This window comes from Mustela nigripes, chromosome 3 (assembly GCF_022355385.1).
Source record: "Mustela nigripes isolate SB6536 chromosome 3, MUSNIG.SB6536, whole genome shotgun sequence".
In the NCBI taxonomy this organism is placed as follows: Eukaryota; Metazoa; Chordata; class Mammalia; order Carnivora; family Mustelidae; genus Mustela; species Mustela nigripes.
Window position 1 is genome coordinate 174,377,128 of NC_081559.1, and position 16,083 is coordinate 174,393,210.

A 16,083-nucleotide genomic window follows, 5' to 3' on the forward strand; every position below is an offset into this window, starting at 1 on the left:
CCTCATGTAACAACACCATGGAGATTTCACCAACAGGCAGGGAGTGAAGATGGTCAAACTATTCTCCTCCACTGGGATGGCTAACACTGTCCAGCTCGGTCATCTCCATGATGAAAATGACCTGGTAAATGCCAGAACTTCACTTTGCTTGATGGCCTTAGGGTGAGCATATGTTTTATTTTGCACATTTTATTACCTGTTAAAGAGACACAGACCTGAAAGCTAGGAAGGCTTCATTTGACAAACATTCTGTACTCTATAGACAGTCTGAAGCGATTCAAGTCTCATTCACCAGTTGTTCTCAAGTGCAACTGTTCTCAACTCAGAAAAACAAAAAAACAAAACCTGCTAAGATCTACAACTTCCCTCCTCCACCAGATCAAAGCAAACTCCAAGGCAAAAAAATAAATATTTGGAAGTAAAATTCAGGAAAAGTCAAAATAAACCAAAATGAGATTAATGTTCTCCGACTTTTTTTTTCCCCAGACCAAGCTATTAACCCCCTGTTCAAACGAGTGTCCTGGCTTATGTTAAGGACCTAAAAAGCTCATAGAGTTAAATATGTTGAAAATACAAATACAAAGGATGACTTCCTATCTCTAAAATCTGTTCTTCCTGCTTCTAACGTGACATATTGTGCAACTCTGATTAAAATATTTACAGAACAGAAATGTAATGCTCCTAGCTCAAACACAAGACAGTAACTGCTAAGTGAATAGTGAGATTTTTTTCTATTATCCTCAAATTTCATGAAAGGCCAAAATAAATCTAAGAGCTGGAATCCCTTAGCTATGGAAGTCCTGAACAATGCCGTATACTAATAGGGAAAGGCAACATGGACATAGTGAGCATTTATAAACTTGTAGTAGGTTTAAACACTTTCCCGTGGGAAGCACATCTTGACTGGACTCTGACTTTTATAACCTGATCTAAGGGCTCAGAGCTCCCCCATAAAGATGATGCAAATGCCCTAATACATAGCACATTAAGGCCTAATGAAACAGCAAAGTTGGTGTTTAACAACTCAGGCCTCCATTCAGCAATGGTTTAAATATAAGCATAATAAAGCAGATTAAAAAGAAAGAAGCTGTAATTACTTTTTTGAAGAGCTCAATCTCTTGTCCTATTATTGGTCTACATGTGAGCCTCAAAGTCTGAATACTGGCAATAAAAATTACATGAAGGGCTTCCCAATCATCTCACATCCATTATTTTAAAAAATGTAAGCGTAACAATTGATAAAACACACAGGTAACATTTAAAATTGAGAAGCTAACACCCCAGGCAAGTTAAATAGATCGAAGCTGGTCATTGCATCTTTTCTGGTTTTTCTTGCTAAAGAATTGGCATCCCTTCTGATTTCAGGGCTGGGCATGCTACCTCAAGGTATTGGGGGTGGTGGGGGCAGGGGGTGGTGGTGTGGAAGTTTGAATTCAACACACAGGGAACCCCGTCCTGGTTTTATGATGCCCCTTTAAAGTGACCTGCATTACCCAATTGGGGCTCTAGCTAACTCTGCAGTATAAAGAAACCTTGTTTTATGACACTATTTTTTAGAAATATGTAATTCTTTGACTTCCTTATTTGTAAAAAAATTTACACAGAAGTGAATACTGTCAGCACAAGTATGTCTAAACTTCCAATTATTCCCACAAATACATGTCAAATAATCTAGACTTGCAACTGGAAATTTTAGCATTTGTTTAAATTATTTCTTTTTCCCAACTGTCTATCTCATGTTTGCAACCCAGTCAGTTTAAATTATATAAAACCATCCATGTCGAACCAAAATAGAGATCAAAGCCACGGAGTTCTTAAGTCCTCTCCTTCTGGCTTCTGTTCCTTTTTTCTTGGTCAAAAATGTCATAAATCTATCATTAACCACCAACTGTCCTGAATGTTTAAAAAAAAAAAAAAACACCCTAGTTTAATTGAAAAAGATTAATGAATTGGTCATCTATTACCTCAATTAGCTTATAGATTTATATAAATAACTCCTGAAATTGGCTGATTATTGGTCTGTAATGCTCATATTTACTAACATCTTTTTATCAGAATACACACAGCCATTAACCTCCTACCCATTTGTGACAGAACCGCGTTATAAAGAAATTCTACAGTCAGCATTTTCTCCTGCACAGCCTTTAGTCCCCACACAGTTCAAGAGCCAAAGAAAGAAATCTCTCAAACGGCATTTCAGCACACAAACACGTGTGGGGAAAAAGGGGAATTTCAGATGTGTTTTTATTCAGCTTATGTGCACAGAGAAGTTGTCCACTACTTATTTCAGCATAAAAATATTACTAAGTTACTTATCTTCAGACATTTTTCTGCATCAACATCTCGTGCTTGGGCCAAATACTTAAGATCAGCATTTGGCCCCAAAGTTACCTTTAGTGCTCTATTCCTAAACCGAACCAAGTTAATTCTCTTTAGGTTTGTTTCTATATCCAATTGTTTCTTTGAAATAATCATCTGCTTTTTTCCAGACTGCTTTTTTTTTTCCTATTTTTTAGCCTTATTATTTCTCTGGGAAAAAAAAAAAAAAAATTGATCTTAACAAGATTATCTTCCTGCTTGCTATTTCCTACCACTTTCTGTCTTCTTTACTACAGCACTTGGTAGGCAGCCTAGTCTCAGATCAGCTGTTTTATTTCTCCTCTATTAGTTCAAACTCAGCTCACACATCTGTTTTATTTCTAAAATCACTGCCCAGGAAAAGTGTCCAGCTCATTCGACCCAAACATAAACTTTACTATAAATAACTAAGAACTTAACAAATAACTGTTTGGGGGAAATGGAAGTGTGTTTAAAAAATCTGAATTCTTCCAAACCATCGGCCTCTAGTAATCTCGATTTTAAAGTCTTCCTGACAGCGCAGATCAGCTTCCCTCAGAAGTTGTCCCCAGAGTGAACAAACCGAAAGTCCTGCCGGAAATCCAGGTATTAACATCATATTACTTGCTAATTATAAAACACCATTTCACATACTGACATTATTCACTTCTAACCCTTTTATCTAAAACACGTATTTGCTTTCCAATCATGGTCTGACAGCAGAGTGTATCTGACATAAGACAGTGAAATGATCTTTAATAAGACAGCAGTTCAAAGCATGCAGCTTTCATGCATAATAACTATGTTGGCTTAATTTGCTGCTCCACAGAAATAATTCTATTTGTGGAAATTCACAAAGTAAGATGGAATTTTTAAGAGAGCTCTACAAAGATGAAGCTGGCTTTTTAAGAGTTCTTTCTATCTCCCTTAAAGTGATAAGATTGCAGTTCTGACATTTTTAAAGGCCTGGAAATTTCTCCTCTGATTCTTTTTACAAGGACTGCAAAATATGTTCACTACCTGTTATTTATAATTCCTTTGCCTGCCTTTCTTAACTGGCACCAGGTCAACAGAGAGGTCTACAGCAAATGTGCCAGAGCAATTGAATTGATAAAAATGACTGATATTTTAAGGGATTGGGGAGGTCAAATAAGTATGATGTAATTTCATTAGTTCTCTGGTACTTCTTCTAATCATTCCTAAAGAAGGTTAATATTACACCTAATATGTTTTGAAATCCCCTGGCCAAATAATACAATAAAAATCTACAGACTGTAACAGAAAGTAATATACTTTCTCAAGCTGACCATGAGCTTCGACTATGCTAAAACTGCCAAAATGAAACGAATACATTTCTTTAGAGTCAGTTCTGCACTTCATTCTATTTGAAAAGGTAGATTTTTTTTTTTTTATTTCACATATGCCATACACTAAAGACAGAAGAGTAGATCAAAAAGGTATGTCACTTTTAATAAAACCAGAAATCTAAATTACTGCTAAATGCTTTCATAAATGACTATTTTCCCTAAATGCAGAAAAGAATGCTTTACTGGCCTGCACCAAGGTCATTCTGGTGTCCCTAGTACTTACAATCACATGAACTTCTTTATAATCAATGTAAACTTTTATTTCCAAATTTTCATATGCAATTATGTTCCTTTTTCTGGAGTTTATCTCAACTAGACCCAAATCTAGTCCAGTTAGATGTCAGGCTGAATATAAAAACCAAATCCTAATGCCAGATCCAGGAAAGATCCTCACTGAAGGAAAGAGGACAGTGAAAGATTTCTAGTCTAAAACTAGAACAAAGCATAAACTACCATCATGTGGAACCATAAAGATTAGTGCCATTTTTGGAAGACTGGGAAAACATCAAATTACCATGAAATATTTCCAGAAATATGAAGCCTAGCCAATCCCATGAAAAGACTTTTCCCAACCTAGTAGAAATACTGAAATTATTTTCCATGATAAGAGATGAAAGATGCCTCTGATTACACATTTGCATGAAACAGCTATGGAGTCTGTCCATCTGTCCTGCTGAATCTCACAGGCCACCCCTCTGGTACTGGAAGCTTGATTTTAACACACATGTACGAATTCCCATTTCTTGACTAACTGCTTTTCCTGTACGAAGAGAAAAAACAGCACACGGCACCAACCTGCACATCATAGGTCCCATTTAGTAAAACAGGCCTTGAAGAATTGATGTCCTGCAGCACACCAGAGAGCACGGAACGGTTGACCTTCTGGAAGTCTTTGGAATGGCTGAACTGCACCATGTTATGAAGGGCCAAGATTTTGCTGTCCAGCTCAGCATCCTGCCTGGTGCGGTTATGCAGTCCTAAGTGATACTTTCGGAAGTGCTTAATCAGATCTGTGGGGTCATTGCCATAGTAACCATATCCACAGATATTGCATTTAAAGTCCTGAAGCTCTGGAGACAGAGGTGCCGGGTCTGGGATGTCATTTACCAGTAAGTCAGTTTTGGATTTATTCAGTCTTACACCCCCATCTGAAGGCACTTGTGGGTTTTTGGAGGCCACTGAAACTGGGCTTGAGCCTTGACAATTGGCTTGACCACTCTGCGCTTGCCCTGTTTCCTCGGTAGCCTTTGGTGACATCTTATGATCTTCCTTTGTCTCCAACGAGTCCCCTGATGGGGTGCAGGCCATATCTTGAGGGTCATCTGCCTCCGCTCTCTGAGGAGACTTCAAGGGCTCACAGACTCCCCCAGCAGCTGGAGATGAGAAAGCCAACATATTTCTATCTGTCACCTCATCATGTGGATGCGAGGGAAGGTTTCCTCCTTTGCTGGGGCTTTCATAATTGAAGCCAGCCTTCTCGCTCAGGACTGAGCTTTTCAAGCCCTTCTTGCTGCTAGAGGATGGATCTTGGCCATGAGAGCTATGTTCCTCCTTGTTATTCAGTTCTGCAGCATCACTCTGATCCGTATTTTCTGACATCTGATCTGCAGAAAATTCTTTGTTCTTTCCAGATACCTTGCTTTCTGTACCTATAGGCTCCAGGCTCTGGCCCTCGCCTTCACTAGCAACGTTTCTCAGAGGGGGGTTCTTTTTCCGGACCATATCTGTAAAAATGCAAGGAAAAGGACATGCAAGGTTATTTGAAAGCAACAGATACGTGATCTAATCTAGAGCGTTTTACTTATTCTATACAAGGCTTTATAAGGTGCACATAAAAAAGTTTCTCTAGGGGAAAAAAATGTTTTAAAAATAACAAAAAGCAGAGACTAAAGCAAATATTTACACTCAGAATTATTTTTGTCATAGAGTGGCTCATTTGCTATTTTTAAATGGTCTTATAAATATCAAAATATTGATTATTACTAGCTCTATCTTTCCTTTATTCTTGTTTGCCAATTATATTTTTGCTCACTTTCTTCAGTTATAATTGACGATATATGCTTATTTATAAACCTTATATATTATATATAATATGAACACATACTATGTTTATAAAATATATACACACTTACGTTTATAGAATATATATTCCATATTTATTTATATGCTATGTATATATGTATATAAATAACAAAATTGGACTCAATATTGTTACACACTGTGCAACCAAGATAAATAGTTTCACCCAAAATATCCTCATAGTCAAAAGACTGAAATAGCATGTTATAAACAACATGAAAACTGCCCTATTACTTTCAGGAATAGAGAATAACAAATGTTTTATCTCTGTCCTACCAATAAATTTCTTTAAGCCCCATTTGGAGAGCTTGCCTATAAGTCAGGAGGAGGACCTGGGGCACATCAGAGGGACTGGGCTACGTTGTGCTGGGACACTATCAAACATGATGGCTAATGTAACTAAGTCCTGGGTTCTCACGCCCAGTCAGGTGGAGACAGTATCAATCCCACCAGCAGAAGCAGACTGGAAGATGACCAAAGGACAATATTAAATTGAACCATACGACGTTGTCATTTCGTAGCTCAACATGGCAAAATATTAGCTTCCCATCATGGCTCACCTTCACCCACTAGGCTCAACTATGCCTCTCAAGTTCATGGCATCAATGAGCACAGTCAAAGTAAGAGTACTGTGACAAACTCCTCCAGTGGAGTCTAATGAATCAGAATTTCAGTACAAGGAGATAAGAAACAATTTACATTGTATCAATAAAAAAAAGTGCAGTCACAGAGCTTCAATGGAGAACTGAGGGTCAGGGCTCATGTTCGTTAATCCCCCAGCTGAAAAACTGCCAAGTGCTGTGTGAGTTGTCACCTAAAACGTCACTTAGGAAAATCCACCTGTGAATGACTAATAGGACAAGGCTTCTTCACTGGTCGACTCTGCCACAAGGGCAGATTTAACAGTTAGTTACACCATGATTTCCCACAATGTCCTGAGAAAATCCAAATTAATCACAGGTTTTAAGTGTTTTCATCTATAATTTCTCACAGGTGCTGAGAAGCCACACTGGCTTTGGACAGATGGGTGTACTTCCATTTCCAAAGAGCTGGTCAAGCAAAATTCTTGTAATATGAATCACTGAACCAAAATAATACCCTCATTGAGTATAAAGGATTATTTCCAAGGTAAAAATTCATTTTACTAAATAATGTCAAAAAATATAACTGTGCTTTAGAAAGTACACTTTCCTTCCTGTCATTGTCATCAAATATAAATAGAATATGTATTATGTTCCTCTTGGTACAACCACCACACAAACAGTTTAGCATGGAGGACTGAAGTTTCAAGTCCAAGTGATGCTCTTGAGGTAATGTCAACACCTGTCTGACCAAGGCAGGGAGTGGGGAGGGAATATGGTCTTCACCTTGGTGTCATTACCAATAGGTCCTAAAACAAACTCAGCTAGGTAACCCTTGTTAGATAAAGAAAAAGAAAAAAAAAAAAAAGAAAGAAAGAAAGAAAAAGAAACACTGGTTAACTTCTTTCTTTTTTAACGTTTGCATTTCAATGTCTCATTCATTGATGTCAACTGTTTTGGAAGACAGCTAGTCCTTTGTCAGAAGCACTGAACTTGGGAACCTGCACCTACACACAGAAGAGTGGAGGGCAATTTTACTAGTAGTCAACAAAAGGAAAACTAAAAATGAAAGCAAAAATAATAAAAGGGAAGTTTAAGAAGTTATCATTTAAAATACAAGAGCCTGAGTAAAAAAAAAAAAAAAAAAAGCTATTCTTCACTTGGCCTACATTCTAGTTTATAGAGTATCAGCCATTACTACACATAAAACTGTGATGATTTGGCTATAGCACCTCTTGCCTTTCCCTCCAGAATTTCCTGTTTGTTTTTTCTATTACACATAAAGTTTTTAGTAATCATTGCAATTTAATCTTTTCTTGAACAAATACTGAATAACCATGTCATTTGTATTTTAACATTTTTTTCTCACTGTAAATAAACCCTAATGATAGTGCACCAAAATGAAACAAATAACGTTACACAGAAAAAGACAAAATCTATATGAAAGGCAAGGTTCATAAAGAAATGAAAATGAAAGAATCCAATTCACTGAGGTTATCTTTCCATTAAAGTGAAAACAGTTTCTGCCCATTTATTAATGTCAAGATGATTACAAAAACAGCAACATTTTACATAGCAAGGAACGCAGATAAAGTACTTAAAAGTGAATAGTCATAAATACGTTAATATTGAAAAATGTAACTTGCTTTTCAGAACAAAAAGAATTAGACCTTGTTGATTTATTGTTATGCAGAAAATAGGTCATAGTTTAAAAGGTACTGAAGGAGCAACTAAGAGAAAATACGATTTAATTAAATTATCATCTTTTCAAATTTCAATTCCCTCTTCCACCAAGAAAAGACCTTGAGAACCCATATGACTCACTGACTCCTTATCCTGAATACAGCCTTAAAAATATACATCGCAAAGACTGTCAAACTGCTAAAACTTCAAAGAAGTATCAGAAAGGTCATTTGTGTTTTCTTTTTTGTTATGAGTGGAAGGGGCATGTTCTTTCTAGCTTCTTTAAAAAAAAAAAAAAAATCCTGGTTAATTTAGTTGACTATACTTTGAAGTTGTTATAGAAAAATAATTTTATGGGAATTATATCGCCATAATTTTTCAGAATGACATATTATGTAAATATAAGCACATTTGCAGTACTTCTAAGTGGAAGAAACCCCCCTAACAAGTCATAAGTTAGATATCGTAAGACTATAGCCACCCCCAAGTTATTATCTTTAAGACAAATAACAGATTGCACGATGTTTTACTGTGTGCCAAGAACTTTTCAGTTAACATTTTCACTTGAAAAAATAGATCACATACTTGTAAAATCATACCCAGCATTGACTTCATAAGGCATGTGGCTTTAGAGTGCTTTTTACAATTATTAATTCTATTAGTCAACTAGCAGGAGGCTAATGCAATTGTCTTAGAAGACGCTCGGAAGACACAGAAGACATTTTGAGAGCTGATCTGTACATCTGCAAAACAAAACAAAAAAAAATTTTCCTTCCTAAATGACGTAAATATGCTTTAACGTAGCACACCTAAAATACATTAATATGCCAGCACCACAGGCTGCTTCAAAGACACCTACTGAATGCACGAGCAAACCTTGAGCAAGCTCTTCCCTCCCCTGGGTTCTAATAAAACAGCAGGAAAGGGAGGAACATGATATAAAAGATTACAGAAGTCATTGTCACAATAGACCGTGATGTACGATTTAACCTCTAAAGTTCCCAAACACTAAGGACCAGAATACTTACCTACGCTGGGGTGGGGATAGATGACCTTAATTAGTAAACACAGAGGGGACATGTTTCTGGAAAAGATACAGGTGTACCTACTGATATACAGTCACAGCTGAAGACAAGAAGTGGTATGCATTGTGAATCTCTTCCAAACTCTTAGCAGCAGTGTATACCATGCAGATGAGAAAAGAACTATTGCAATGCCATCAATAATTGGGATCTACGTAAGCCTTCCCAACTTACAGAAACATTACACACTGTAATATGGGCTATCTTCTCAGCTAGTTCTATTAATCTCTATTTTCGCTCTTGATAAAAAGTTCATACAATGGTGACTGAACCAGCTTTAAACCATCATTATCCTATCACCTGCATTATCTGAATGAAATTATTAAGGCAGGGGCACCTGGATGGCTCAGTTGGTTAAGCCTCTGTCTTAGGCTCAGGTCGTGATCCCAGGGTCCTGCCCTGGGCTCCCTGCTTGGCGGGGAGCGTACTTCTCCCTCTCCCTCTGCCTCTGCCCCTGCTCATGCTCTCCCTCGCTTGCTCTCTCAAATTAAAAAAAAAAAAAAAAAAAAACACTTAAAGAAAAAGAAAGTATTGAGCCAAATATTGCAAAGATGGTCATAAAATAATTAGAAAATCGCCATCAAGGAGTGTTTGGGGAACTCTATTTGAAAACGTCTTTATTTAACTCTGTAATAGCAATATCCCTCACACTGACTATGAAAAGAAGTTCAAAATGCCAGTTTACAGCAGGCCCACTATAAACGACTGGATAATGGGGCTGAAATGAAGCGGATAAGCAGGAACTGAAGAATCTAAGTGGGAGCTACGAGACTCAAAACTGCAAACTTTAGTCCTCTGTTCAATTGAGATAAAAAAAAAAACTGACCTGGGGGACAGAGGGTGGATGAGTGGAGATGGTGAGCATTCCCGCATCTACCTCATTCCCCACCTGAACAAATACGTGAATGCTCCTCTAACAGCTGATATAATGGGAATATGCATCATGTGTCGAGATATTTAAGCAGGTTAAAACGTGCTTAGTTTCCTAAAAAATGCACTATTTGTATTTCTTTTCATTACTGAGATGTAAGACATTCCATTTGCAAAAATCCAAATTTTTAAATTATTTTTTCCTACATTAAAACAAATCTAAAGGCATTCTTTGTATTTCCTAGCTTAAAAAAAAAAGTATTATAAGAAATAGTAGGACACTGCATTATTTCTATATTTTAGTATTAGACAGTGGAAATAATCAGCATTACTGCTTAAAATATCATTCTAGTAACTATTTTATCTCACTGATTAAAATGCTTAAACCTGTAAGAAAAAAATCCCTTTTCTATAGAAAACTGTGACTCATGTCTTCAGAATGGCATCTTCACAGCAAAAGGAAGCTGAGTGTTCTATTAATATCTAGATATTTTGAATTAACCATTAATGATTTAGTTTTATTTCATATGTATGTATATGTATTTATACATATACTTGCTCCAAAGAATTTTGCTATAGCTAATCAAATGAATTACTCAATCAAAGGAATCAACTATTACAGTAATTTAAAAAGAGAGCTGAGATCACACATACATCCAGAGCCAGTGCAGATCAGAGGAACTTATTTCCATTAGATGAGAAACTCCTGGAAGGTAAGAGATATAAACTCCTATGTTCTTTGTAGCATCTTGATCCTAAACAAAGGAAGGATGAACGGTACAGCAACCACATGTACAGTTTCTGGCCCTGCTTCCTGTCAGTAGCTGATATAATCAAGGGCCAGTCCCTTGACTTCTCTGAGCCTCTGTTCTTACTCACGAGAGAACTGTAATACATGATTTCGAAACTTCCTCACACCTCTAAGATCCTATAATGGCTCTGGTTAATGGGTTAGGCACTATAGTCTTACCTTAGGAAAACTTAATCCAATTTCCCTAAAAGACTATAAAATATGAAACCATCAATAACTAAGGAAGGCATAAATACCGCTGAGGTTTACCATTCAATCAATTACTCATTTCCTCCAACATTCATTCATTCAATGAATGTACAGCCAGCACAAGTACACGCCAAACACCTAGTGAGAGGACTGTAGTTTTATCACGTCATTCATTTAAGAGCAAAGAAGGGTATCTTTAAAAAGAAAAGAAAAATATTATAAGGAGCCCTTCTTTCTCAAATTTAATAAATAAATAAAGCTTTGGAGTATCTTTCCAAATACCATTTCAATTGAGTGCACTTCCAATTGACTGATTCCTTCTCAATAGACAGAGAGAGATGGATGGAAAGAATGAACCTTAATAAGACTAAAAAGTTAAGGGAGCAAGGCCGTATGATTTAACCTCAGTCTCAAATCCTGCTGAGTATGATTTTTATTATAAGTAGCAGTGCTTGTCATCATAATATATAATACCAGATGACATTTTCTTATTGTTTTTCCAGATAATAAAACTTTCAAGTGTTTGAAATCAAAGCTTAACACAAAAGGAAAGACATGGTAGTCTTCTCCTTAATATATGCTTCTTCCGTGCTTGTTTGTATCAACAACCTAGGAGTACTGAGTTATTAATTACACATTTCATGTAGGTTTTATTAAAAAAATTAAAAGAAAAGAAAAAAATAGTAAATTGTTTCTTTTGATCAGAAGTCCCCCACAAAGAATCTAAAGAATTAAGCAAGTGATAGCAAAATAAAAGGAAGGTCAAGTTTGGGGCCTATAGCAAACTAGATAGCTTCCATATGAACAACATATAAAGTTCAGTTTTAAAGAACATATGTCTTTGCTCATTGGTTTAAAAAAAAAAAAAAAGCCTTGAATCCTGTCTACTCCATATATACAGATCAAAATCAGATTGCTTAAGTGAACTATAAAATGCAAGAGAACATTGTTTATCCAAATCATAAACCCAAGAATTGCTGAAGGAGTTTAAATGTTTTCTGTTTCTTCAGATTCCAGAGCAATACTTCAATGGTAGGTTGCTTTTTTTGTAAACTGCTTCAAACTTCATAAACCCAATGTCAGATCCTGGTCTTTGCTACCCATGTCTATTTAATTTGCTCTCTCTGAATTGACTGTTCCTGAATCTTTAAAGGTATTTTTGGATATCTTAAATCCTGCTGAGATTTAAATGTCATCACCTTCAAACAACTCCCATCAAATAAATCTCTTATTAATTCACATCAAATTAATCCAAAATGATCACTTCTCTTAACATATGCTTCAGAGCCCAAAGCCCATTAATAGTCATCTGGACACTAGAACTAACCCAAGACTCTCTGAGATAAAATGCACATTATTTAGATATCCTCTTTCAAAGAGTTTTGATGTTGGCCCAAACACATTTTATTAGGCTTTTATTTCATCGAGCTTTGCTCTCTATATTTCAAATATCTCATTTCAAATGTACTGGTCTAAGTAAAAAGAGATGGCCTGGTAATGAGTCTCCACATACCCATACACATCTTAGAGAAAGTATTTCGTTAACCATTTTACTTTTAGCACAAAATTACAAAACTGTTTTTTGCCTTTAAAAACATCATACTAGAAGTTTAATTCAAATGGTAGAAAGGTACCAGCGTGGCTTAGTTGGGTAAGGGTCCAACGCTTGATTTCGACTCAGGTCATGATCTCAGGGTCACAAGACTGAGCCCACTATTCGGGCTCCATGCTCAGTAGGGAGTCTGCTTGAGATTCTCTCTCTCCCTCCTCTTTGCCCTGCCCCCCCCAAATAGATAAATCTTTAAAAAAAGACGAAAATAACAACAACAAAAAAAAAAACCACTGTGAATATACGTGAAAAAAAATGAAGTGTGCACCTATTTCCCTAATTAAAGCAAAAAAAAAAAAAAAAACAACAACAAGTATGCATCATGAGTTATCAAAAGGAAAGGGGAATTGATTATTTTTGCTTTCATAACAGTTGAAAGGCAAATGTATTAAAAACTCTGCTTTGAATAAGGTCACAATTTCACTAAGCAAATTAAGAAACGTTATCATTTGTTTCCTCGCAGGTATGTTGTGTTTCCTTTTGTTTTCGTTCCTCTCAAAGGGGGTAAAACACACACACACACACACACACACACACAAACACAAACCCAATTAAAATAACGTACAATGACAACTGTTGGTTCAAACAGGCCAGTATGACTTTGCATGTATGTATGGGTTGGGCGTAACTTCATCCCTCCTCCTTGCTAAACTTAGAATATTTCACCTGGTTGATGGGCAAAGAGCCAAACACAGCCCATAAGTTCAAAAAGACTAGCTCATGGAAAAATATAAATGCATCTATTTATCTTGATGGTTGTGATGGGAATTGACATTTTATTTTTATGTAAATTAGATTTCTACTGATAACAAAAATAATGAGTGTCAAGATTTGCAGAAATGCCTTTGACTTTCCAGCATTTGGATGCTGAAAAACATCTTTATATAGTAAAGGTACAACTGTGGTATATCGATATTGCTTTACCTGTTTTCCACTGTTATTCAATAGAAATGAAAATCTCAATTATTAACAAAATCCAGCAATAAAACTGGCTAACATCTGTCTCCGTTCTCCCGTAAGAAATCTGTGTCAATTACTGCCAATCCATTTGGTAAATTAACATGCATATATATAGTACAGTGAATCTAATAAATGCATACCATGAAGATTCAGTAGGAATGCTCACCGTATTCACAGCATCGATCAGCTGAGTGTATTAAGCAAAGTTTTTGTTAATTTTTTTAAGAGTGCCAAGATTAAAACAAATATTGTGAAAGTATATTGAGAGCTTATACTAGTCATATGTGTGTGTGTATGTGTGTGTATATATACGTATACATAGAGGAAACATGTTTGTGTGTTACACATAAATTTAACACACTGTAATATTCAACACACATGTTACATATAACAGGTATGTGTTAAATATATGTATGTTAAACAGCCAAAGTGAAGGGAAGTTATTTGCACCATCCTTAACTTGTCTTGCTCGTGAAACCAGTAAACCACTCTGCTCATCTCCGGGGTACCACAGGAAACCACTCCAAAGGACTCACTCATCCAAGGTCCAAGCAGCAAGTAGGGATGTCCAACGGGTAAGGAACAAATATCATGAGAAATCAGCAAACATACAGCCCATGAAAGGGAATTAGAAGTAAGTTCAGAGGACAGTTTAGTATGTGTAAATCCCAAGCAGTCAGGGATCTTTGTTCTACATGACTATGAAAAGTCCATTTAAATTAAACATTAAACATTAAATTAAACAGACCTGATGGATGTCTTTCACAAAGTGTAATGAATACAGAATAATAACATGAAATGTGGTTAAATACCAACGTAGTAGGTGCTGACTGCTTCATGTAGCCAATTCAGCATCATCTTCCCTTCTGATAAAAATATATTATATTCACACACAGGTTGGAACCATTTTTGTCTTTTGTTGAGTATACTGAATGTTCCCATAGAAAGATGATTTTTTAAAATTCTACACCTGAAAGCAACTCCCGATAGAACAAGTTAAGCCACTTCTTCCTGACTCTCAGAATGAGAAAAGTTTTCTGAACGAAAAAAAAGAAGAGGTTCACCCAGAATCCCTTCATAATTTGGGTAGATAACAGGCTCAGAAACCTTCAGCTATAAGAACTTCGTTTTGAATAAACCATTATTTCAGGACATTCTATCTATGCTCACCCTAAGTTTAGCTAGGCTCTGTCTGGGATTTTATTATAGTTACATTTAAGATAAAAAGAAATTCAAGAATTTTCTCTATGTTCTATGAATTCAAGAATTCATAGAATTCAAAAATTCAAAATTCAAAAATTCAAGAATTCAATTTTTGAATTCAAAAATTCAAGAATTTTCTCTATGTTCTATGAATCTTCTCTATGTTCTTCCCATGATATTGGTTTCAAAAAAAGAAATATAGTAAGGAGGTTTCTTGGTCAAATTAAGTTTAGTGTAAACTGTATACTTTATATAACCTCTCATAGATCCACATTGTACATTAGCAGTTACAGCTCTAAAAAGTCCTAGGGGTTGTGCAGTGGTGATGTCTGTTCAATTTGGATTGGAATTTCTTCTTTGAAAATTACTGTCTAGAGCAACATCTCCCACTGTGTGCCACACAACATTAGTTTTGTTGGTAAATGGCATTATGTGACATAAAGCCAAATGAGATTGGGTATCCACAGCAAGAAGAAAATTATTTATTTCAAAACATATATGATATTTTTTAAGCAAAGCAGTATTTCTTCATCAACTTGGCAAGAAAACGAAGATGCTTTGATCTGATCATTTTGAAGGGCGTGTTTTGTTTCTGTTTTTGTTTTTTTATTCTCCCCAGCATGGCAAGCAACAGTAAAAGAAGATCAGGATCCATTATCATGAAAGATTTAGAATCAGTATTTTAAAAGATTGTGTAATGGCAGAGGATTACAGCCATGATAGAACACTGAGTGGAAAAGGCAGAAGATAAACATCTATGTACAATACGATCTTAGATGTCCAAATTATACACGCATCAACACAGATGGGTATAAGCCCAATGTTATCTTAGAGCTTAACAGTTTATACAGATACCATCGCATAAAGAAGTCCTAATTTTTTTTTTCAGGCATTATTTCTAATGTTCACTAAGGTGACCCATTTAACACACTACACTCTGTCCACTAGATTTGTGTCATTCATTTATAATAACTTCAGTTTTATCTGAACCAAATTTGCTCAGGAACCAAAATACAGCAAAGAGTTTCATGGAATATGGCATGCAGAAAGAGGTTAGAGAGAGACCCGGGATTGAACTAAGGGACCTAAGGTTCATATAGTTAAAATCAGTAGTTCTCAATCACTTACAGATTTCTGGGAGAATGGGTCTAGCCCACATCCTCCTCTCCGATCATTAGTAAATCCCATTCCTCCCAACTCAGTCCAATCTCTACCTGAAGACTCATGTGTACACATAATAAAAGACAGAAAGCCAATGCCCAGACCATAGTCAGTAAACAGTGTTCAGGGTGGACCCACTCTATGACTGCAT

At 36.1% G+C, this 16,083-nt stretch overlaps 1 protein-coding gene across 4 annotated transcripts in view; it reads right to left on the reverse strand.

The window, feature by feature from the left end:
* TRPS1 (transcriptional repressor GATA binding 1) overlaps positions 1–16,083 on the reverse strand; it is a 251,168-nt gene that overhangs the window by 200,417 nt on the left and 34,668 nt on the right. For 3 of the 4 annotated variants that reach the window (XM_059395065.1, XM_059395062.1, XM_059395063.1), the window contains exons 2-3: positions 8,633–8,790; positions 4,500–5,428 (exon numbers count right to left, since the gene is read on the reverse strand). In XM_059395065.1, coding sequence (XP_059251048.1) covers positions 4,500–5,428; positions 8,633–8,669 — 966 coding nt within the window. In that variant the 5' untranslated portion in view covers positions 8,670–8,790. The remainder of the gene's footprint in view (positions 1–4,499; positions 5,429–8,632; positions 8,791–16,083) is intronic. The other variant, XM_059395064.1, reaches the window with a different exon arrangement.